Here is a 23,341-nt window from a genome sequence, read left to right as displayed (position 1 = left end):
TGCTAATGCACTCCCCTCGGCTGCAACAGCCAGGCCAAAGCCAGGAGCTGGGACTCCTGGGTCTTACACATGGTTGGCAGGGGCCCAGACGCTTGGGCCATCTGCTGCCTTCCCAGGCATATTAGCAGGGAGCTGGGTTGGAAGTAGAGCAGCTGGGACTTAAACTGGCATTCATATGGAATGTGGCATTGCAAGGGGCAGCTTAACCTGCTGTGCCACAACGCCAGCCCCAAAACTTGGTCATTTTCAGTAACTCAAATGGACACTTAAGTCTTTTACAAAAAGAGGAGCCATTATCTTTATAAAATCCAAAAAGTTGCAATTACTTTGAGGAAAATTGTAAGGAAGAACCCCCTGAATGGTGTTGCATCCCTCACCCTTTGTGGGCTGGAGTGGTTCCAGAGTGGAGGATACCATAGTTGACCTCGAGAGACTTGGGGCTACAGGGAACGTGGCAGAGCCTTGAGCTGTGGGCTCCAGGCTGGAGTGTCCAAGGGCATTTGGTGAACTCGGTTCTTTAGAAGCCACACCCATGTCTGCCTATCAGCCGAGACACCAGCCAGTGTTGGGCCATGTTCCTGATGCCGACCTAGTGCCTGCCTGGCCCACAGGCCAGCCGGGTTTGTGTGCACCTGGGAACGTGCATGCCCACAGCCTGCATCTCTATTACTCAGACAAGGGAGGCAGGAAGAGAAGAGGATTTCATCTTTTACCTGCCAAGCACAGAACGCAGGGCCCTGCAGAGCATCGCACGCTGGCCGAGGGAGCAGTTGTGCGTCCCTTCACCTCAGCCCGCCGTCCCTCACCAGCATCCCTGCTCTTTGCTCCACAGCCTCTTCGACTGGCTGGTGTCGGTGATCAACAGCAGCATCTGTGCAGACCCTGACTCCTGGACCACTTTCATAGGTAGCAGGCGCTCACCCTGCTGGGATCACTCCCAAAGGGGCAGAGGCCCAGGCAGACACAGGACCTCTGGGCCACTGTGTGTCTCTGGGCAGCTCCTTTCCCGTCTCCTCTATCTGTCCACCAGTGTTTGGGCAAGATCTCTGCTCTCCAGGGCCCACATCCGACCCGTCCACAGCTGTCTAGACTCATCTTAAGGGCTCCTTTTCTCCTCAGAGACCCAGCTGCAGTCACAGGAGAGTTGCTGGGGAGAGGGTCAGAGAGCTAGATGAGCGGGGACGTGGAGACATGACTGAGGTCGCAATGGTCGTGAGCCTGGTGTGAGGGTCAGGTAGGGAAGGGAGGAAAGCTGAGAGGCTCCCTGCACTCGGCTGATGGGATGGTGGACCTGTAGACACCGCCTAGGTTGGAGACCCCCAGGCCTCCCGGCTGGAGGACACAGAAAATGTTCCCTGGGACCTGGTTTCCTCCCAGGACAGGCCTGTCGGGTCAGAATTCAGACTCAGACATGGGCCCTGGCGTTTCTCCCTGCTTGGAGCTCTGGGGAAAGGGGTAGAGATGAGAAGCGCCCTGGACGGGAGGCAGGATGGGGGACGTCTGCTCTGCTTGCTGCTGGTAGCTCGCTCACTCAGCCTCATCCCCAGGCTGCCAAGTGTGAGGTGCCCTGGCTCCTGCGGCCCCCCAACCCCCAGCCTCCTGAGCGGTCCCATAGGTTCTCCCCTGTCCTCCCAGGCCTGCTGGATGTGTACGGGTTTGAGTCGTTCCCTGACAACAGTCTGGAACAGCTGTGCATCAATTACGCCAACGAGAAGCTGCAACAGCACTTTGTGGCCCACTACCTAAGGGCTCAGCAGGTGAGGGACAGACAAGGCCAGAAGGGCTGCCCCTTCTCCTGGCCCTCCAGCCTTAGCCCAGTTTCTGACTAGGAGCCTTTTGATTGATTTTACTTTTAATTGACCAATAATTGTACATGTGGGATACCATCTGGCACTCTGATAGACCATTCCGGACAGTGCTGTGGGGGCCAGCTATGGGTGGCCTATCGGGGCCTCAGGCCATAGCAGCCTTCTCCCGGCCCACCCCTACGTCTGACCCTAGGAAGAATACGCGATGGAGGGCCTGGAGTGGTCATTTGTGAACTACCGGGACAACCAGATGTGTTTGGATCTCATCGAGGGAAGCCCCATCAGCATCTGCTCCCTCATAAATGAGGTGGGCGGGTCAGCAGGAAGCTTTCCTGGCGTCCTGATGACTATGCTTTGCCCTCTCTGGGCCTCTCTCTCTCCCATCTGCCTGACTGGCTTGCTGATCCCTATATTCCCTCCCTCTCGGGGTCACTCTGATGCCTCAGTGGGAGGGGGCAGGGAGGGCTGTGCTGAGACCTTCTCAGACCACCCACTCCCATCACAGGAGTGCCGCCTTAATCGGCCAAGCAGTGCGGCCCAGCTCCAGACACGCATCGAGGGTGCCCTGGCGGGCAGCCCCTGCCTGGGCCACAGTAGGCTCAGCCGGGAGCCCAGCTTCATCGTGGTGCATTATGCCGGGCCTGTGCGGTACCACACAGCAGGCCTGGTGGAGAAGAACAAGGTGAGGCCTGGGCTGTCACTGCTGCACACACTGTCCCCCATCCTGAACCTCCTCCCAGAATGCAGGTCACCAACGTGGGCCCCTGGGCCTGAGGCCTCTGCTAATCAAGCTCAACCTGGCAGTGACTTGTTAGAGCGGGCCCAGGTCCTTGCTTGTGCGGTGCACTGGCTCCCCTCTTGTCTCAGGACTGGCTGTCCCTGAAAGCTGTCTTCTGGGGCTGGGTGGGCCAATGGGGTCTCTGGGAGCAGCTCTTCCTGTCCCCTTTATCCCTTCTCACTAGGACCCTGTCCCCCCTGAGCTGACCAGACTCCTGCAGCAGTCCCAGGATCCCCTGCTGCTGGCACTGTTTCCTGCTGACCCCGAAGAAAAGACTCAGGAGGAGCCTTCGGGCCAGAGCAGGGCCCCTGCATTGACTGTGGTGTCCAAATTCAAGGTGGGTCTGGTGGTACTGACACGAGGTCCTGTTTTACTCACGAATCTCATAAATGTTGATCAAGCACCTCCCAGGGTTGGTGCTGGTAGCTGGGCAGCAGTGAGTAAATAGGCCCCTGGTCCCCATGAGGTTTATCCCTCAGTGTAGAAGGCAGACAGGAGGGGACAGTCTGTTGGGTGTAATGAAATGATGGAAAGCCTAGGCCCTCTCACCCTCTGCTTGACGAGGTGTTCACAGAGCAGTGTCACCTGAACCTCTGTGACCTGGCCCACTCCCATCTCTGGGTTAGCTTCCCACTTTACCCCTAACCTTGGCTGCAGCAGTCTTCCTTCTCTCCAGATCGGCTGCTTTCTACCCTGGCTCACCTTCCTGGGGTGCTCTTGACTCCTGCCCCTTTCGCTTTCCCCACTCCCACCCTCCTGTCAGTCACGCTTCAGCTTCAGCATCACGTCTGCGGGGAGCACCCTGGGGAACCAGGTTTGATGAGCACATCCATCGCCCAGCCTCAGACACTAGATAGGACAGCCTCAGGGACAGCTGTTGCCTGAATGAGCGGCGGGGGGTTGAGGCTCTTCTGGGAAGGGGGCGGAGATGAGATGCGTGGAGGCCAGTCCACTGAGGGTCACACATCCAGAAAGACCCTGGAGGCAGGGAAAAGAGCGAGGAGAGGTCAGCTGAGGTGCGTGCTTTGCACGTGTCTCCTGTAGTTTGCCCAAGGCGCATGAGGATCCTAGTGGCATTTGATGCAGTCCCTAACCAGGGCCTAGCTGTGGCTCTGGGCATCCCCAGTACCTGGCTGACCTCTTGTCTTCTACGTCTGCAGGCCTCCCTGGAGCAGCTCCTGCAAGTCCTGCACAGCACCACACCCCACTACATTCGCTGCATCAAGCCCAACAGCCAGGGCCAGGCACAGACCTTCCTCCAGGAAGAGGTAACTCACATGTGGGCCAAAGTGACTTTGCACTGAGCCCTTCTGGCCAAGGCCTTGGGGGCACGAAGGTCAGGACATCTCCGAGTGGGATGACCAAGGGGGATCTCTCAGGCTGAACCTGATGACCTGATGTATCTTTCCTGTCTGGGAGGGCAGAGCCGTGTGGTTGTATGGTCTGCACCCTGCACAGGGGCTAGCTCAGGAGGCCTCCGATGCATCTTGTTTACTCACTAAGCCATGTGCCCTACAAGAGATTGAGGCAGCCCTGAGGAATAGGTGTTCTTCATGGTGATCTCGTAGTCTCACCTTATAGTCCATACACAGTGCCTACTTCTGATTTTCCTAATGTGCACAAAAGCGCTGTGGCTAGCAGCAGCTCTCTGCTTGGAACACCAAGCTCTGAGGGGTATGGAGGAGGTGTGCGTGCCAGACAGAGTCACCAGGTAGATGTGGCCCTGGTGTTCACAGCCAGAACCACTTGTCAGTATAGTGAAGACCTCGGTTCAGGTCCCGTCAGAATCTTCACAACGTGAGCTCCCCTGCTCCTCAGACAGATCCACAGTATTGCTGGCCAAAAATAAAAACACTCAAAACTGGAGGCTGGACGGCTGCACTGTGAGGTGGAGCCTAAACTGGGAGTAATGACAGAGCCAGGATCATCGCTGGCTTCAGCCGTGTCAAAAGCCATGCGTCAGAGGGGCTTAGGACCCAGAGGCTCCTTCTACAGGAGCTTTTCTCAAGGTCCCTTAATTTCTCACTGCTTCCCAAAACACCCCCCCCCCCATCTGCCCAGCCTCCAGAGAGAGCCTTCAGCTCCATGCTGGTGTGGGCCTGAGAGCGCAGAAGGAATGGTATTTCTGGCCTGCTGGTCCCACACTGCTGCATCCTACCCTGCCTCGCCATCCTTGCAGGTCCTGAGCCAACTGGAGGCCTGTGGCCTGGTGGAGACCATCCACATCAGTGCAGCCGGCTTCCCCATTCGGTGAGTGCGATGGGTCACAGCAGGGCCAGGACCGGTGCCAGGGAACAGCCTGCAACAGTCCTGCCTGGCTGTTAGATCTCTGTCTCTCTTTCATATATATATATATATATATACACACACACACACACACACACACATATATTTATATGATTTATTTATTTGAAAGGCAGAATGAGGCAGAGATTATCTCCCCAAATGGCTGCAATTGCCAGAAATAGGCCGATTCAAAGCCAAGAGCCAGGGGCTTCCTCCAGGTCTCCCACATGGGTGCAGGGGCCTAAAGCACTTGGGCCATTGTCCACTGCTTTCCCAGTTGCATTAGCAGGGAGCTGGATCAGAAGTGGAGCAGCCGGGACTTGAACCTGTGTCCATATGGGATGCCAATGCCACAGGGGGTGGCTTTACCCACTACACGACAATGTTGGCCCCTCAAATCTATTTTTTTTTTTTTTTTGACAGGCAGAGTGGACAGTGAGAGAGAGAGAGACAGAGAGAAAGGTCTTCCTTTTGCCGTTGGTTCACCCTCCAATGGCCACCGCGGCCAGCGCGCTGCGGCCGGCGCACCGCGCTGATCCGATGGCAGGAGCCAAGAGCCAGGTGCTTTTCTTGGTCTCCCATGGGGTGCAGGGCCCAAGCACCTGGGCCATCCTCCACTGCACTCCCTGGCCACAGCAGAGGGCTGGCCTGGAAGAGGGGCAACCGGGACAGAATCCGGCGCCCCGACTGGGACTAGAACCTGGTGTGCCGGCGCCGCTAGGCAGAGGATTAGCCTAGTGAGCCGCGGCGCCGGCCTCAAATCTATTTTTTAAAGATTTCTTTTACTTACTTGAAAGAGTGCCAGAGAGAGAGAGTGAGTCGCAGAAAGAGATCTTCCATCCACTGGTTTTCTTCTCAAATGGCCACAAGGGCTAAGACTGGGCCATACAGAATCCAGGAGCCTGGACTTCCATCCATCCACATGGGTGGCAAAGGCCCAGTACTTGAACCATCTTCCGCTGTCTTCCCATGTGCATTAGCAGGAAACTGGATCACAACCAGAGCAGCTGGGACTCGAACGGACACTCTAATATGGGGTGCTGGTGTTGCAGGCAGCTGCATAACCTGCTGGGCCACAATGCCAGACCCTCAATATTTTGTTTTTGTTTTAAAGAAAATGCTCTGTCTATAAGGGACGGGGTCAGCTTCTGCCCAGAGGCCCGGAATGAGGGAGGCCAAGCCTGACCCCTGGATTTGGCTGCATGGTATCTGATGGTGGCTGTGGATGGCTGTGGCACTGAGTCACGTCAGTGCAGTTAGGGACAGAACCTGTCTTGGAAGAGCTGAGGAGTGATTGGGAGGGGGAAGTGCAGACATCTGTTATCATCAGCTGTTGCCATGATGGGGAGCAGAGAAATCAGGAGGACATGGAGGAAGCTGTGGGGTCAGAAAATGAGTGGGAAATGTGCCAAGCATGTGTGCATCATAGGAGTGCTCCACTTGGTTCACGCCTGTCAGCTACTTTGGAAGACGGCAGGATGCAAAAAAAGAGCAAGAAGCCCCAGTTGTGGTCACCCTGTCACTCTGCCTTTCAAATATCTTTTTTTTTTTTTTTTTAATTAAAAATGAAACAGGGCTGGTGCCGTGGCATAATGGGTAAAGCCACTGCCTGCAGTGCCAGCATTCTACATGGGCACTGGTTCAAATCCCCAGCTATTCCACTTCCAATCCAGCTCCCTGCTAATGTGCCTGGGAAGGCAGCAGAGGATGGCCCAGATGGCCCAGTGGGATACTCGGATATGAAGCTCCTGGCTTCGGCCTGGCCAAGTCCAGCCCAGGCCCTTGGGGCCATTTGGGGACTGAACCAATGGATGGAAGATCTCTCCCTCCTCAACCTCTGCCTCTCCCTCTCTAACTCTACCTTTCAAGTAAATAAATAAATAAATCTCTCTTTTTTTTTTCTTTTTTTTTTTTTTAAGATTTATTTATTTATTTGAGAGTTACACAGAGAGAGAAGGAGAGGCAGAGAAATAAGTCTTCTATCTGTTGGTTCACTCCCCAGTTGGCTGCAACAGCCGCAGCTGCGCCGATCCGAAGCCAGGAGCTTCTTCCGGGTCTCCCACACGGGCGCAGGGGCCCAAGGACTTGGGCCATCTTCTGCTTTCCCAGGCCATAGCAGAGAGCTAGATCATAAGTGGAGCAGCTCAGTCTTGAACCAGCGGCGACCATATGGGATGCTAAACTGCAGGCGGTGGCTTTACCCACTATACCACAGCGGTGGCCCCCATCTTTAAGAAATTAAAGTTTCCACATGCTTCCCTTTAAGTGAGCCTAGTCACCTCTCTAGAAGGTGGTCTCGTCCATTTGGTGGGAATGGAGGTAGGGCAGCCCCTGACTGGTTGCTGTTCACCTCAGAGCCATGTACCTGCAAACAGGTGAAGTCATTTTCTTCTTGCTTTGGTTCCAGGCTCTCTCACCAGAACTTTGTGGAACGGTATGAGTTACTGAGAAGGCTCCATCCTCATAAGTCCTCTGGTCTCTGCAGTCCATATCGTGCCAAGGGGCGCTCCGGTGAGTGGGGCTCACACGTTAGCCATTTGTTCAACCACACCGTACTCTCAGAGCTTGGGGCTGTTGTTCAGAGATGAACAAGACAGCCCTGCCCTTGGGGTTCTGGGTTCAGTGGGAAAATTGCGAACACTGTGGAAAGGTAGGGAGGTGTGACTGGGGAATGGCTTCCTGGAGGAGGCAGTATCTGAGGGTAAACTGGATTAGCTGGGTGAAGCGCATTCCACCTGGCACAGGTAACCTGACAGAGGCCCGGAGGCCGGAGACAGCAGTGCAGCCTTGAGGAACTCTGTGCCATTCTGTGTGCTGGCTCCTCGGGGCAGAGAGAGGTGGGAGGTGAGGCTGGGTGATGATGCAGGGAGCGGGCAGAGGAGGAGGCACTCCGGGGAGGGACTGAGTCAGCCTCAGGCTTTCTGGAGACCAGAGTGACGCTGAAAGCTGCTGGAGTGGAGAAGCCAGGGATATGGGCACAGTTTGGGACTGCTTGGGAGAAACTGGCCAGTGTTGGTAGGTGCCTAGTAAGATAGGGAGAGGAAAATAAATTGGCCCTGCTGGTCAGGGAAAGCAAGAGGAGGGCAGGTTTCCAGTGCTGATGAGCCTCACCGTGGCCAGCTGAGCTCCAGGAGTTGTTAGGTGACGTCTGCAAGGCACCTACCTGGGCGACCTTCAGTTTTGGGGAAAGGTATGGATGGTGACCTGATTTGGAGGTTGCTGACTGCATATGCACGTAACTGACAGGCAGAGCGGGGAGGAAGCTGAGGGTGGTGGAAGGCCCCCCTCGGCAGGACCCCAGCCCAGCCACAGCTGCTCCCCACACCCACACAGCCTTCTCCAGGACCATCAGACCCCGCTGGGACAGCTCTGCTGTGGTTTTCTCCTTTCCTTTCACTTTTTCCTTTCTCTCTCCTCTCCATGGTTGGCTCTCCTGTCTCTTACCCAAGCCGCTCTGGCCCCTGGTTCATTCTGCTGCTCTTCCTCATCTCCAGCCTCTTCTTTGGCGGCCAAAGAGGCACAGAGCACTAAAAGTGGTCAAAGCCCTCAGGTAACACATCCCTCTGCAGGAGTCAGCACTGTAGGATGCGGGAGAGCAGGCAGTGGGACCCGCTGGGCCTTTACTGGGCTGAGATTTGTTCTTCCTTCTCCCATGCATGATGGGGAGTGAGGGGGTGGGGGCTGGGAAACATGCTGGCCAGGCAGTGGGAGATCCCAGGATGGAAGGAGTTGCTCTTCCAGCATCCAGTACCCTCCGCCAGCCTGCCCAAAGGGACCCTCTGCAATGGACACTGCGGGGCACTCCACCATGCCTTAGGACAGCCAGAGCCATGAAGGACAATACAGGGGCCTCTTGGCTGGAGGCAAGAATAGCAGTAAAGAAGCCTGCAGGATGCTGGGGAGGCCAGAGCCAGGTTGTTTTGTTTTTAAAGATAGATTTATTTATTTGAAAGGCAGAGTTAGAGGAGGAGAGAGATCGTTCATTTGCTGGTTCACTTCCCAGATGGCCACAACAGCCAGGGCTGGGCTGAAGCCTAGAGCTTCTTCCAGGTCTCCCACACAGGTGCAGGGGCCCAAGGACTTGGGCTATCCTCTGCTGTGTTCCCAAGTGCATTAGGGAGCTGGATTGAAGTGGAGCAGCCAGGACTTGAACTGGTGCCCACATGGGATGCAAGTGCCACGGGCCACAGCTTAACCCACTATGCCATAGTGCTGGCCCCCAAAGCCAGTTTCTTAGGACCATAGTAGCTTGTGATGACAAAGCACTGATGGGGCCACTTCTCATCCCCAGAATGGACCCCACATGTGGAGGCGGCCATGCTGCTGCCTCTCCTCCAGGACATCCTCCACACTCTGACAGCAACCACATGTGCTGAGCCCCCTGAGGCCATGGCCGCTTCAGTGCACTGTGGCAAGACTAAGGTGTTCATGACTGACTCTATGGTAAGCTGGTCTGGGGATGGGGAGCTTACAGATGGCAGCTGCACACGCCCCTCAGCAGGATAGGGTCTGCTGCTCCTGGGCCAGGGAGGAGGCTGAGAACCTCAGCAGATGCCCTTTCTCCCAGCTGGAGCTCCTGGAACACAGGCGTGCCCAGGTACTGGAGCAGTGCGCCCGCTGCATCCAGCGTGGCTGGAGGCGTCACCAGCACCGAAAGCAGGAGCGGCGAAGGCAGGCTGCCGTGCTCATTCAGGCAGGTGAGTGGGGCTGCTGTCAGCGGTCGCACAGGGACCCCTATGTGATGTCAGCTGCACTATCAAGTCCCCATCTACTGAAGTGGCCCTTGTCCCAGCCTCCCACGGTGGGTGGCACATGCTCATGGTGCCCCTGGGATTCCAATTCCCTGTCCAGAGAGGATCTCTAGCTCTCTGGCAACCAAGGCACACCCACGTAAGGCCTCTCCACAGGCAATGGGCTGAAAGCTGGCCTTCAGTCCCCCTTTGTGACACATCTTGTTTCACTGCCTGCTGGGGCCAGGGGTTTGGGAGGAAGTAAAAACTGATGTGATTTGATTGATTGAATTAGGAAATGTATGAGCCATTTATGTGAAAAATAAACATATCAGAAACAACCCAAATACCTGAGAGTGGTAGAGCTGTGGCTAGGTAATGGGACATCCCGATGCAGACTGACAAATGGAAAAGTCCTTCCAATACGATGTTCAAACGTAGATCTCTCTGTTGAAGGTGGTGCCACCTCTTTTTAAGATACCCTCCATCCAGTAGTTATTTTGTTAGTAAGAAATCTGAGCATTTTAAGAAAAATTTCTCCTTCAAGGAGAAAGAGGGAGAGACAGAGAAACCTTAAGATTGGTTGGTTCACTCCTCACGTGGCCACAACAGCCAGGGCTAGACTGAAGCCAGGAGCTTCTTCTGGGTCTCCCACATGGGTAGCAGGGGCCCAAGCACTTGATCCACCCTCCACTGCTTTCCCAGGCTTATTAGCAGGGAGTTGGATTGGAAGTGGAGCAGCCAGGACTCAAACTGGTGCCCACGTGGGATGCCACCATCACAGGCAGTGGCTTTACCTGCTACACCACAGCACCGGCCCATCAGGCCCATGGGCATTGTTCCTGATGAGCTTGAGGTAGGAGGAGACCCCAGTGGCCTGCGGCCAGCCAAAACTCCAGATGCCCGTCTGTGTCCAGCTGTGAGTGTGTGGGAGTGTGAGAAATGTCCTTAGAAACCAAATTTGCTTTACATGTTGAATTCAGAACCTTACTTGGGGATTCAGAAACATTTTTCTGCCAAGGGCCATTTGGATATTTACAACATTGTTTACAGATGGTACAAAATGAACAACTTAGAAATTAACCCGCTATCGATGTATTAAATTTTGAGTCAGGCCTGCGGTTTGCCTTGACAGGGCCAGATCACATGATTTTGTGGGCCTTTTGTATGGCATGGGCTTGGATGTTCCCCACCCATGCAGTCCAAGGTGGCCATTCACTGAAATAACTTATTTCATGCTTCACAGCAGTGCCGGCACAGCTCCAGAGCCAGCTAACTAATGTCTACTCTCTTTCCTACTTCTGGGGAACCCTCTTAGCTGCTCGTTCCTGGTTAACTCGGAAACACATCCAGAGACTGCACAGAGCGGCCACAGTCATTAAGCAGGCATGGCAGCGGTGGAGAGTAAGTATGACAAAGCGGGAGGGGGGCGGGGCAGGATGGGACAGAGTTTGGGCCCAGAGAGGCTTGGGTGAGAGCGCTGGTTTGGCGCTGTAATACCAGTGCCTCAGACACACCATTCACCTCTCTGGGCCTCACGTTCCTCATGAACGAAAAGGGTATGACTAGCAACACTGAAGCGGTTTTGTTTTATTTTTAAAGATATATTTATTTGAAAGGCAGAATGAGAGAAAAAGGAGAGACTGAGAAAAAAAGAGATCTTCTATCTGCTGGTTCACACCCCAAATGGCTGCAGAAGCCAGGGCTGGGCCAGGCCAAAACAAGGAGCTAGGAAATCCATAAAGGTCTCCCATTTGGGTGATCTTTGCTGCTCTCCCAGGCACATTAGCAGGGAGCTCAGTTGGAAGCAGAGCAGCACAGACTGGAACCGGTGTCCTGATTTGGGATGTCAGCATTGCAAGTGACAGCTTAGCCCACTGCACCACAACGCTGCCTCTTGTAAGGCAGTTTAGTTTTACATTAGACCATGGATTGTATGTTTTAAAAGAGCAAATTTGGGTTAGGTAAATTTAACCTAGTGGTTAAGGCACCCAAGTCAAATATTAGTGCCTGGGTTCAGTGCCTGGCTGCAGCTTACTGGAAATGATGACCTTGGGAGACAGCGGTGATGACACAAATAATTTGGTTCCTACCACCCATTTCTGAACTCTCAGCTTCTGCTTAAACATAGCAGGCATTTCGAGAGTGGAAAATTGCCTCTCAAATATTTTTTTAATGACCAGATTTTATAGTACAGCAGTTATTTCTCAATAAGGCTATTAATATAAACAAGGCCTAAACACAGCTGTCTCAGGTGTATACAAGGGGTCTTCATAAATTGATGGAAAGCGCCTATTATGAAAAAATTATGCATGGATCTCCAAATTTCTTGCACCAAAACAAGCTGCTTTTAATTCCATTTTCCATGAACTTATGACGCCCCTTGCAAGGACGTGTTGCTGCATGGCCCTAGTTCAGGGCACCCAGCTGTTGGCAGCCAGATTGTTTCAGTTTACTTTGTCAGGCTGATCTCTAAGAAATAGCTTTGGTTTCCATTAAGAGTGAGATTAGGGGCCATTGTTACGGTGTAGCAGGTAAGCTACTGCCTGCATCCCTCAAGGGTGCCGTTTTGTGTTCTGACTGCTCCACTCCCAGTCCAGCTCCCTGCTAATGGCCTGAGAAAAGCAGCAGAAGATGGCCGAAGTGTTCTGGGTCCCTGCCAGCCACATGGGAGACCTGGAAGAAGCTCCTGGCTCTTGGCGTCAGCCTGACCCAGTGCTGGCTGTTGTGGCCATCTGGAGAGTGAACCAGCAGATGGAAAATTGCTCTCTTGCTCTCTCGTGTGAAATAAACCGAGAACCACGAAGGGATGTTTTCTTTTTAAGATGAGAATGGCCTTCCTTGTGGCTGAAGAACTGGATGGTGTGGAAGAAAACTACACTGCTCTAGCGCCCCAGCCCCTGAGCTCCTCCCCACTGCAACCAGAGCAGACCAGGCTCCAAGGGGCAATAATCCGCCTCTGGCCCCTCGGACTGGTCCTGGCTAATGCGTGTGTGGGTGTGCGTGGCCTTCAGAGGAAGCTGGTGATCTGCGCCTGCCTTCAGCTTCCCACAGGCAGCCCCCGTAGTTACACCATCCAGACTGCACAAGACCAGGCTGGGGTCACGTCCATCCGAGCACTGCCTCAGGTAAGCTGCGCGACAAAGGGACCACCCTTCCTGGACAGCTCCGGCTTCCTCATACCTCATTGAAAATGGCAGGAGACCAAGGCTCAGCATCCTACTTGCTGGGTAAACCAGAAGCCTGTGCTTCCCAGCCAGCAGCAGAAAAGCAGGTTATTTTTTGTTTCAAATGGGACTGTTCCAGAGCCCTTCACTTTTTAAAAACGGCCCCTAAGCATTACAGCCCTCTTGGCCACTTGTCTTACAAGAGTGTAATAGCTAAGAGTCAGCCAGCATACTCAGCTTTCTGTGTCATCCCTGCAAGCCAGGCCTCTCAAAGTGCCTAAGAAAAGATGACAGGTATGTTAAACTTGGGGGTAGAAGCCCAGGGACTGGGTTCTGGCTCCGCCAGAACTGGTGACCTTGCCCAAGGCACACTCTCTCTCAGCCATCTCATTTTTTTAATTCAGCCTATACATGGAGACAGGGTGAGGAAGAAGTGAAGGAAACAGAATTGCCATCCCAGAGGGATCAGGACAGGCCCTAGCTGCTGTCTCCCCAGAAAACTTGCAGCTAGCAAGAGTAAACTGCTGGGTGAACAGGCAATACTCCTGGTAATGCAGAGACCCTCCTAGTGCTTCCTCATAATGCATGGGATACTTCATGTTTAACACTGCTTTGGAGTTCTAGAATAAGGATAAAAAAGAATGTTAATCTTACTACTGTTACTGCTCTCACACTTGTCCACACCTCCCTGCATTTCTAGCATTCACTAGAGCTGGGGTTAAGCACTTGCTCTCAGGCGCTCTCTCTCCCTACCGCCAGGGCCCGATAAAGTTTCACTGCAGGAAGTCTCCACTGCGCCACGCTGACATCTGCCCTGAACCTTCGCCCTACAGTGTTACTGGCTTTAATCAGATTCTGCTGGAGAAACACAGGCTGATCCACAAGTGACCTCCTCATCCTCTACCCTCACCTGGCCAGGTGATCCTTGTTTCCTTTGTTTCTACAGAGCCATTTCCTGCCAACTGCCTTGCCAAAGATATTTAATCCACATGCAGTTGCCAAACTATTCACACATGCAAGCGGCAGCTCCAGCCTGCAAGCCAGCCAGGGGCCCGGCCAACCGTAGGCTACAGCTCAGGCAGTGGCAGGGAGTCAGGCTGGTGGTTACCTGGTTACAGGACTAGGCTAGGGCCACAGCCAACCTCACGTTTCACTACCTTCAGAAATCAGACTCGGCCATGGCCGTCACTACACAGGGGCACTTCATTCTCTACGGGCACTTTTGAAGAAAACTAAGCCAGCCTCAAGTGGGCAGGGGACAATTTTGCATTTCTGTTCCTTTTAAAAAGGAATGAAATCTTAGTATTTAATAAGATCACTTATTTAATTTCAAACACATTAAAAATCAAGGACAATGAACGTAACACGTAAGAATCGCCATATCATGTTATTTAATACTGCTCAAGTTTTTCACCTCAGTGGGTGTATCAATGATACCACTGATGTCCGACACAACTGTACACCAAAAATAAAACATTTTAAAACCACCATTTGGATGTTGAGTTTTCCCTTTATAAATTTAAAGGATCTGCCACTCGTCATACACACCATGTGCCTGAAGCATGAGCCCAGGCAGCTTCGTAGCCCACCTCAGCCATCTGGGTCCTGCCGGTCCCTGCCTTGTTTAGAGCCCCTCACTCGCTGGTTGCTTGGCAGTCACACAGCATTTAAATCCATTTTAAGAATCTTCTTTGAGGGATGGCTCCACAATTCCTAAACAGCAGTCGGCAAACTCCACAAACAGGGGCTCCTGCATGTAGTCTCTCATGAGCTTGGCTTTGTCATCCCCCTGATCAAGGCTGATGATCAGCTGTCTCAGGTGTGGGTTCAGCAGTAAGCTTCTTAACGTAGCAGATTCCCCTTAACAACAAAAAAGCCAATCTGAATTGAAGTGGGAACTGGTGGAGACAGCTCTAAGTCTAATGTTGCATCCCCTTTATACTCACAAACTAACCCTAATGCTTCACATGTAACCAAGGTGAGTATAGCATAGTAAATGATTTCCAAGTTAAATGCAGTAACAGGTTCCTGTTACCCTGGAATCTCTATAAACATTGTAACTTCATGCCATTTCAACTACATGCAGAGAAACTTGGTATAAAGGTTCTGGGTGGTGAGCACAGTTACACCACATACTGATGTCTAAGCATGGATACAGCAGGGCCAGAACACCACCTGCCGGTACTTTATAGGTGATGAAATTGTTCACAGCTCAGCTGTGAACCTCAGCCAAACTAGTCACTGCCAAGGGACTGTGTGCAAGCAACTTTCAACCAAATTCTGTGAAATTTTTTGGACAATAATGCCCACTTTTAGGAACTGCATTATTCCACTAACTATATACATAACTACTAAAAGTACTGACCAAATGATGCTACCACCAGGTACATTTATACCTGTATCTTCCTAACAAAGCAAATCTTAGTGTGCAGTCCAGTCCTTACTGCAGATAGACTGAGCTCAGAATACAAGTCCCTGCCCTGGTTCAGGGTCTAAAAGATACATTACCTTAAAATTTGAGTGGGGCCAGCACTGTGGCATAGCAGGCAAAGCTGCCATTTGTGGCACCAACGTCCACATAGGTGCTGGTTTGCATCCCAGCTGCTCCACTTCCAATCCAGCTCCCTGCTAATGTGCCTGGGAAAGCAGTGCTTAGGCCCCTGCATCCACATGGGAAACCCAGAAGATGCGCCTGGCTTTGGAATGGGCCAGCTCCAGCCATTGTGACCATTTGGGGAGTGAACCAGCAGATGGAATCTCTCTCTCTCCCTGCCTCTATCTCTAACTCGGCCTTTCAAATACATAAATCTTTAAAAAAGAAAACATGGCACCTGGGAAGCCAAAAATCCTTTAGAAGGGTCCTCCACTTTGTAACTTTTGAAAAATCATACTGCATACAACAGAGGAAATGTATCTCAATGCTTGACAAAGAAATAAACATGGCACAGACTTACCTAAATTCCTTAAATTCTGCAAAGAAACTCTGTCTTCCTCTTCATCACTATTCAGAAAATCAGCTACGGAGTCGTCATTATCTAAGGAATACAGAACATAATCAACTAATTATGATGTATCAGATTTGACCAACTGCCAACAGGTAAAAACACAGGGGCTTGCATTTTGGCACAGCAGGTTAAGCTGTCATTTATGACACCAGGTTCAAGTCCCATTGGCTCCACTGTTCCAACTTCTTGCTAATGTGCCTACGGAAGCAGCAGATGATGGCCCAATTACTTAGGCACTTGTCACCCATAAGGCAGACCAGGATGGAGCTCTTGGCTTCAGCCTAGCCTAGCCCACCCCACCCCTAGCTGTTGCTATTTGGCAATGAAGCAGCAGGTAGATCTGTCTCTCCCTCTCTCTTTGATGTGCCTTTTTTTTTTTTTTTTGTAGGTTTTGAAAGAAACCCACTTTTTTTTGTTTGTTTGTTTGTTTGTTTTTATTTTTTTATTTTTTTTTTATTTTTTGACAGGCAGAGTGGACAGTGAGAGAGAGAGACAGAGAGAAAGGTCTTCCTTTGCCGTTGGTTCACCCTCCAATGGCCGCCGCGGCCGGCGCGCTGCGGCCGGCGCACCGCGCTGATCCGATGGCAGGAGCCAGGAGCCAGGTGCTTTTCCTGGTCTCCCATGGGGTGCAGGGCCCAAGCACCCGGGCCATCCTCCACTGCACTCCCTGGCCACAGCAGAGGGCTGGCCTGGAAGAGGGGCAACCGGGACAGAATCCGGCGCCCCGACCGGGACTAGAACCTGGTGTGCCGGCGCCGCTAGGCGGAGGATTAGCCTAGTGAGCCGCGGCGCCGGCCTGATGTGCCTTTCAAACAAGTATTTAACAAAACTTTCCCACAAAAAATGTTCAGGAACACTGTGACATGAAAGGGGGATACAAGTAGCTACACAAGGGGCTTCAGAAAGCTCATGGAGGGGCAGGCACCTGGCACAGCACTCAAGACACCGCGTGGATGCCTGCCTCTCTTACTGGAGTGCCTCCATTCAAGTCCTGGCTCTGTTCCTGATTCCAGCTTCCTGCCGATGCACACCTGGGAAGAAGGTGACGGCTCACATAGTTGGGTCCCTGCCATGTATATGGGAGACTTGGATTAAGTCCCTGGCTCCTGGTTTTGGCCTGGCCCAGAACCAGCTGTTGTGGTCCTCTGGAGAATGAACCAGTACAAGGGATCTCTCTCCTTTCAAATAAATAATTCTTTTAAAAAGAAAAGCAAGGGGCCAGTGTTGTGTTTCAGCAAATTAAGCCACTGCCTGCAACACCAGCATCTCATACGGGCACCACTTCAAGTCCTGGCTGTTCTGATTCTGAGAAAAGCAGCAGAGGATGGCTCAAGTGTTTGGTCCCCTGCACCCTTGTGGGAGATCCAAGTTAAGCTGCTGACTCCTGGCTCCGGCCTGGCCCAGCCCTATCATCGCAGCCTTCTAGGGAATGAACCAGCAGATGGAAGATCCATCACTCTTTCAAATAAATAATGGTTTTTTAAAATTTTTGAGCATTATGGAAATACTATGCATGCATTTCAGAATTTTCTTTGCACCAAAATAAATATCTTTTAATTTCACTGTTCCACAAACTTTGAAATTAGTATTTTGTTTTTACTTGACAGGTAGAGTTATAGAGAGAGAGACAGACAGAAAGGTCTTATTTCCATTGGTTCACTCCCCAAATGGCCGCTATGGCCAGTGCTGCGCTGATCCGAAGCCAGGAGCCAGGTGCTTCCTCCTGGTCTCCCATGCGGGTGCAAGGGCCCAAGCACTTGGGCCATCCTCCACTGCCCTCCCGGGCCACAGCAGAGAGCTGGACTGGAAGAGGAGCAACCAGGACTAGAACCCAGCGCTCATATGGGGTGCCGGCGCCGCAGGCGGAGGATTAACCAAGCGAGCCACGGTGCCAGCCCTAAATACCCTCACAATCAAAAAATCTTCTCAAATTCATAATAATATTAACACTACCTTTTTATAAAATTAGTGAAAAAACTGATTTTTTAAAAAAGATTTTTATTTATTTGAAAGGCAGAGATACAGAGGGACAGGCAGGGAGAGACAGAGATCTTCCACCTTCTGGTTCACTTCCCAAACGGCTGCAATGGCTAGAGCTGGGCCAGGCTGAAGCCAGAAGCTTCCTCCAGGTTTCCCACAGACTCAACTAGCACCCATATGGGATGCTGGTGTTGCAGGTGGCGGTTTTACAAGCTCCTCACCCCTTCTCCCCCCTTTTAAAATTTATTTATTTGAAAGAAGAGCAACAGAGACAGATCTTCCATCTGCTGATTCACTCCCCAAATGGCCCTAACAGCCACATCTGGGCCAGGCAGACAGAATTGCCTCCAGGTCCCCCATGAGGGTGGCGGGAACCCAAGCACCTGGGCCACTTCTGCTTCCCACGTGCACTGGCAGGGAACCGAAGTGAAAGCACAGCCACCAGGACTGGAACTGGTGCTCCAACATGGGATCCTGCATCACAAGCAGCAGCTTAACCCACTCCACCACAGTACCTGCCCTGCTTGGTGTTTTTTAACTTATGTGCATCTTAATATTCACACACTTCCTCTAGATGTTTCCCTGTGGTCTTTGGGCTTAGAGCCTGGTTTCCCAATTCTTAGCAAACCACCTCTCCGGTACTGTGACGGGCCAGTAAATAAACTATTCAGCATTGCTGAACAGGATCCTCTGTGCTTTGAGCATGGACAGAAATGGCCGGCACTGCCTGAACTCAACCTGCAAGTTTCTTCAAGGACAGAAATGGACTATCCCTGCACTGTGAATGTTCAGTACCTCTTTGGCAGAACCAGAGGGGCTGCTTTCAGAGGCTGGTACAATGCCAGACTCTCAGGAAGCATTAAACACTGCCGGGGTTGGCATTGTGGCACAGAGGGTTAAGCAGCCACCTGTGACACTGGCATCCTATAGCTCTACTTCCGATCCAGCTCCCTGCTGATGTGCCTGGGAAAGAAGCAGAAGATAGCCCCAGTGCTTGGGCCCCTGCACCCATGTGTGGGAGACCCAGATGAAGTTCTGGGCTCCTGATTTCAGCATGCAACAGCCCTAGCTGCTGTGGTCATCTAGGAAGTAACCAGCAGATGAAAGATATCTCTCTCCCTCTTTATTAACTCTGCCTTTCAAATAAATAAAAAATAAAAATAAAAAACCACAAACACTGGCTGGATGGGTTGATGGTTTGCGTATGCTGTAAGCTCTGGGAAGCCCCCAGCAGTAATGAGCTGACCCAGGCCCAAGGACGCCTCCTGCTGTGGACCTAACTCAGGTGAACTGACAGCCCCTGCCAGGCTCGGGGAGGGAGACCCAGAGCAGTGACTAAAGGTTCCTGGGACTGGCACTGTGGCACAGCAGGTTAAGCTATCACCTGCAAAGCCATTAACGGATCCACTTCCAATCCAGCTCCTTGCTAATCCATTTGGGAAAGCAGTGCCCTGCCACCCACGTGGAGGACCCAGATGGGAGTTCCAGGCTACTGACTTCAGCCAGTCCAGCCTCGGCCTCTGCAGCCACTTTGGGAGTAAACCAGCAGGTGGAAGATCTCTCTCTCTCCATCTCCCTGTCAATCTGCATTTCAATTAAACAAAAATAAGTTTTTTTTTTTTAAAGGTTCCTGCCACCAGGGCCCACCCCACACCCCAAACCAATGCACTGCCCTTGGTTTTGTAAATGATTCTTGGCTGCTCTCCCAATGCCACCTGTGACAACACACCCTATTGCTGCTTTCCCAGGCACATCAGCAGGAAGTTGGATTCTCCCAAGGATGCTGGTACTACGTAATGAAGCCACCCTTCTCCACTCCCCCTGCCCAGCCTCATCCCCTCTTTGTGTTCCACTTATCCTAGGTGAAACCCTGCCTGGTTGGTCTGAAGTCAACCAACCCACCTTGGTTTTCCACCGGCTTCGTAGTTTTGGCAGAGACAGCTGATCTTTTTTTCTCAACAGGACGAGTTTCAGGGTTGCACTGCTCTGAAAGAGAACGATCTCAGCCACACAGCCCCTCCACTTCAGTGAGAAGCCTGCACCTTGCCACCAAGCCAGCTGCTAGGTGGGAAGCATGTATCTGAGAAAGAGATGCAGAGGAAGCGGCGCTCACCGCGCGGCAGGGTAAGGAGGCTCATGAGCGACCTAAGCCTGGGAGAAGCACAGAGGACGCAGGGCTCCTACACTCCAAGAGCCTGGCCTCGCCCCACCCCTGCCTAATTTGCAGGGCTTTCACCCGAGGGAGTGGCACACTGACTTCAACCAGCATCCACTGATTGTCTCTGCAGTTCCAGACATACCTGTGCCACTGGGAAAACAGACAAAAGTCACTGCTCCCAGCTGAGATGACCACTAGAGACAGACATAGAGGAAGGGGTTGGTCCAGGGCCCCCAAGAAAGCCAGGACACAAGACCAAGAGCACTCCAGGAGGAGGGAAAACAAGCATTCCTGGCAGTGGGAAAGGGCTATGCCTTGGCAGGAAGCTTGAAAGCAGTGGGTCGGATACGAGGATGTGGTGATGAGCAACTTCCAGCTGGCTACTGGGGCCGCAGAGGGGAAGCCAGTGAAATGCCAGACACAGAAGTGCCTCTCCAAACCATACCAGTAGTGTCCTTCCTAAGGACTACTGGTATTCAGGGCCACATGTGTAGTGGTCTGGGACAGTCTCACAGGGCAGAATAAACATCTGAGCCCAATACCAGCTACCAGCAGTACTACCAGGTACCCTAAGTCGGCCACTGTGACAATGAACATAAGGAAATATCATTTTTTCTTGTAAAGATTCACTCATTTATTTGAAAGGTACACCAAAAGAAGAGGGAGACACTGGTTCACTCCCCAAATGGCTGTGATGGCCGGGCTGGTTCAGGCTGAAGCCAGGAGCCTAGAACTCCACCTGTCTCCCATGAGTGGCAGGGGCCCACTGTTTTCCCAGGCACATTGGCAAGGAGCCAGATTGCAAACAGAACATCCAGGACTCAAGCCAGTACTCATGTATGAGATGCCGGCTTGCAAGCAGTGGCTTAACCTGCTGCACCACAACACCAGCCCCAACACCAAACTTTTAACCATAATTTTTTTATTGGGGGGTAGAATTCTCTAAAACTCATTAGGTCTAATGAGTTTTACTTTCTAAAACACTTGAAACTTTTAAAAATTAAATGTATAGGGTTCTAGCTACTCTACTTCTGATGCAGCTTCCTGAAATGTGCCTGGGAAAGTCCAGAAGATGGCCCGAGTATTTAGGCCTTGCCTCCCACATGGAAAACCAAGATGGAATTCCTGGCTCCTGGCTTCAGCCTGCCCAGCACTGGCTGTTGTGGCCATCTGGGGAGTGAACCAAGAGTTGGAAGACCTCTTTCTCGCTGTTTCTCCTGTAATGTTGCCTTTCAAATAAATGATTTTTTAATTAAATATATAATAGTACCTTCAGAAAACATATAACTAATGTTAAAAGAGGAAAATCAGGGGCCGGCGTTGTGGTATTGCCTCCACATGCAACGCCAGCATCCCATGTGGGCGCCGGGTTCCAGGCCCTGCTGTTCCACTTCCGATCCAGTGCCCTGCTAATACGCCTGGGAAAGCAGTGAAAATGTTCCAAGTGTTGGGCCCTTGCACCCACGTGGGACACCCAGAAGCAGCTCCGGGCTCCTGGCTTCGACATGGCCCAGCCCTGGTCATTGCAGCCATCTGGGGAGGGAACCAGTGGATGGAAGCTGTCTCTCTCTCTCCCTCTCCTTCTCTGTCTCTTCTCCTCTCTTGGTAACCCTTTCTAATAAAAAAAAATTAAATAAAAAAAGAGAAAAATCATTCAACTATAAAACAGCAGCCAGCAACAATAGTTATTTTCTGGCACACACCTGTTTCATAGTCACACATTTTAAAGATACAGTATTTACAGATCTGTTAAGCGCATATCTAAATGTATTTGAGAATTTATACATACAGGTAAACACTTTTCAACTGTCCAAAAAAAAAAAAAAAACGCTCAGATAATATACAGGTCTTGAGGTTTTTTTTACTCTTGACAGGCTTAGGGCTTTCTGTATACTGTAAACAGGCCTCCGCCATTGTTGCTAACATTTAAAAGAGAAAGCGGTGAGGAGCCGCCCCAGAACGCTGAGCCCACGAAGTAGCGAGGGGAACTGGCAGCGCAAGGAGTCGCCTACTTTTAAAGAAAAAGGAGGAGAGAGACGGCAAGCGCGCGCGAGAGGCAGGGTAGCAGGTTTTTGGTCGTTCGGGACCCCGGGGAGACAATTACAAGCGGCAGTCCCGCACCCAGCGAGGCGGCCAGGACACGAGCGTCCCCGGGGTCCCCGCCACCCTGCGGGAGGAAGCCCGAGGACGCCAGGGACCCGCGACGAGCCGGCAGGACTCGGACGGCAGGCGGGCGCGGGGGCTTACCTTTGTGGGTTCGGAAGCAGGTCAGGGAGCAGCTGTGACAGAGACACAGGGGCATCAGCAACAGGGCCGCGCCCCCCAGCGGCCCTCCCGCCGACGCCTGAACGCGCGCTCCCCCGGCCCCACCCTCACCGCCTCCCTGCTCACTAGGGCACGCGACAGGACGGGCAGCGGTATTTGGGCTTCTCCAGACAGATCACGCAGACCACGGTGCTACACCTCAGCGACGCCATGGCCTCCCCTAGACTGGTTCTGCCTCCGCGGGCCCCTCGCGCACGCTCTTTTCCGCTTCCTAAACCAGGACCAATCAGCGCTCAGCACATACAGGCAAAAGCAATGGATTGCTTCTGCTCGCGGATCCAGCCCGGTTACACGAGCGCCGATACACTCGATGTGTGTCCGGAAGCTGATTCTCAGGTTGTCCTGATCAGGTTGGGTTTTCTTTCTTCCTTCCTTTCTTTTCCTTTCTTTTCCTTTCTTTTCCTTTCTTTTCTTTTCTTTTCTTTTCTTTTCTTTTCTTTTCTTTTCTTTTCTTTTCTTTTCTTTTCTTTTCTTTTTTTTAAGATTTATTTATTTGAAAGAGTTACAAAGAGAGGAGGAGAGGCAGAGAGAGAAAGAGGTTTTACATCTGCTGGTTCACTCTCCAATTGGCCAAAAAAGCCAGAGCTGTGCTGATCTAAAGCCAGGAGCCAGGAGCTTCCTCCAGGTCTCCCACGCGGGTGCAGGGGCCCATGCACTTGGGCCATCTTCTACTGCTTTCCCAGGCATAGCAGAGCGCTGGATTGGAAGTGCAGCAGCCGGGACTCAAACCGGCATCCATATGGGATGGCTGCACTGCAGGCTGCGGCTTTACCCGCTAAGCCACAGGGCCACTGCCAGGTCACAGTTTCAAACAACTTGGGGTGAAGTCCGGTCTCTGTGGCTGTGCGACATGGAACAAGTGCGCCACCTTCCAGATCTGTTCCGCAAGTGGGCAGAATCCAAGAGATCAAGCTTCCTTTACCTTCCAGCTGGAGCTTTCTGAATCTTTTTTTTTTTTTTTTTTTTTTTTTGGACAGGCAGAGTGGACAATGAGAGAGAGAGACAAAGGTCTTCGCGCTGATCCGAAGCCAGGAGCCAGGTGCTTCTCCTGGTCTCCCATGGGGTGCAGGGCCCAAGCACTTGGGCCATCCTCCACTGCACTCC

At 52.2% G+C, this 23,341-nt stretch overlaps 2 protein-coding genes across 15 annotated transcripts in view; one reads left to right on the top strand and one right to left on the bottom strand.

Annotated features, from left to right (window-relative positions):
- Window positions 1-14,256, top strand: part of MYO19 (myosin XIX) — a 42,811-nt gene extending 28,555 nt beyond the window's left edge. For 8 of the 12 annotated variants that reach the window (XM_002719080.6, XM_089317337.1, XM_008271170.5 and 5 more), the window contains 13 exons: window positions 833-906; window positions 1,636-1,757; window positions 2,002-2,115; window positions 2,314-2,490; window positions 2,771-2,923; window positions 3,747-3,854; window positions 4,766-4,836; window positions 7,280-7,383; window positions 9,164-9,315; window positions 9,440-9,569; window positions 10,921-11,006; window positions 12,428-12,730; window positions 13,529-14,256. In XM_002719080.6, the coding sequence (XP_002719126.4) occupies window positions 833-906; window positions 1,636-1,757; window positions 2,002-2,115; window positions 2,314-2,490; window positions 2,771-2,923; window positions 3,747-3,854; window positions 4,766-4,836; window positions 7,280-7,383; window positions 9,164-9,315; window positions 9,440-9,569; window positions 10,921-11,006; window positions 12,428-12,730; window positions 13,529-13,657 (1,723 nt within the window). In that variant the 3' untranslated portion in view covers window positions 13,658-14,256. Of the gene's footprint in view, window positions 1-832; window positions 907-1,635; window positions 1,758-2,001; window positions 2,116-2,313; window positions 2,491-2,770; window positions 2,924-3,746; window positions 3,855-4,765; window positions 4,837-7,279; window positions 7,384-8,321; window positions 8,423-9,163; window positions 9,316-9,439; window positions 9,570-10,920; window positions 11,007-12,427; window positions 12,731-13,528 lie in introns of all 12 variants that reach the window. The other 4 variants (XR_011383558.2, XR_016223814.1, XR_016223815.1 and 1 more) reach the window with 1 other exon arrangement.
- ZNHIT3 (zinc finger HIT-type containing 3) lies at window positions 14,144-22,410 on the bottom strand. 3 transcript variants are annotated; one of them, NM_001199228.2, is given in 5 exon segments: window positions 14,146-14,629; window positions 15,724-15,804; window positions 19,657-19,740; window positions 22,160-22,191; window positions 22,304-22,404. In NM_001199228.2, coding segments are annotated over 5 exon segments (465 nt in total). In that variant the 5' UTR covers window positions 22,390-22,404; the 3' UTR covers window positions 14,146-14,447.
- Window positions 22,411-23,341: the final 931 nt, after the last annotated feature.

Source organism: Oryctolagus cuniculus, chromosome 17 (genome assembly GCF_051225735.1).
Source record: "Oryctolagus cuniculus isolate XC-2025 breed Fujian yellow rabbit chromosome 17, ASM5122573v1, whole genome shotgun sequence".
NCBI classification, from domain to species: domain Eukaryota; kingdom Metazoa; phylum Chordata; class Mammalia; order Lagomorpha; family Leporidae; genus Oryctolagus; species Oryctolagus cuniculus.
This window is presented reverse-complemented; position numbering and strand designations above follow the sequence as displayed.

What these genes read in the sequence shown, in the direction of transcription:
- ZNHIT3 (XM_089316652.1), bottom strand. Translation starts at nt 22,389, where the DNA reads ATGGCGTCGCTGAGGTGTAGCACCGTGGTCTGCGTGATCTGTCTGGAG. An exon ending in CTGCTTCCGAACCCACAAAG is followed by an intron (nt 19,741 to 22,159) that starts GTAAGCCCCCGC and finishes GTTCTCTTTCAG; the next exon opens with AGCAGTGCAACCCTGAAACT. An exon ending in GAAGCCGGTGGAAAACCAAG is followed by an intron (nt 16,841 to 19,656) that starts GTGGGTTGGTTG and finishes TATACATGGCAG; the next exon opens with GGACCCAACTATGTGAGCCG.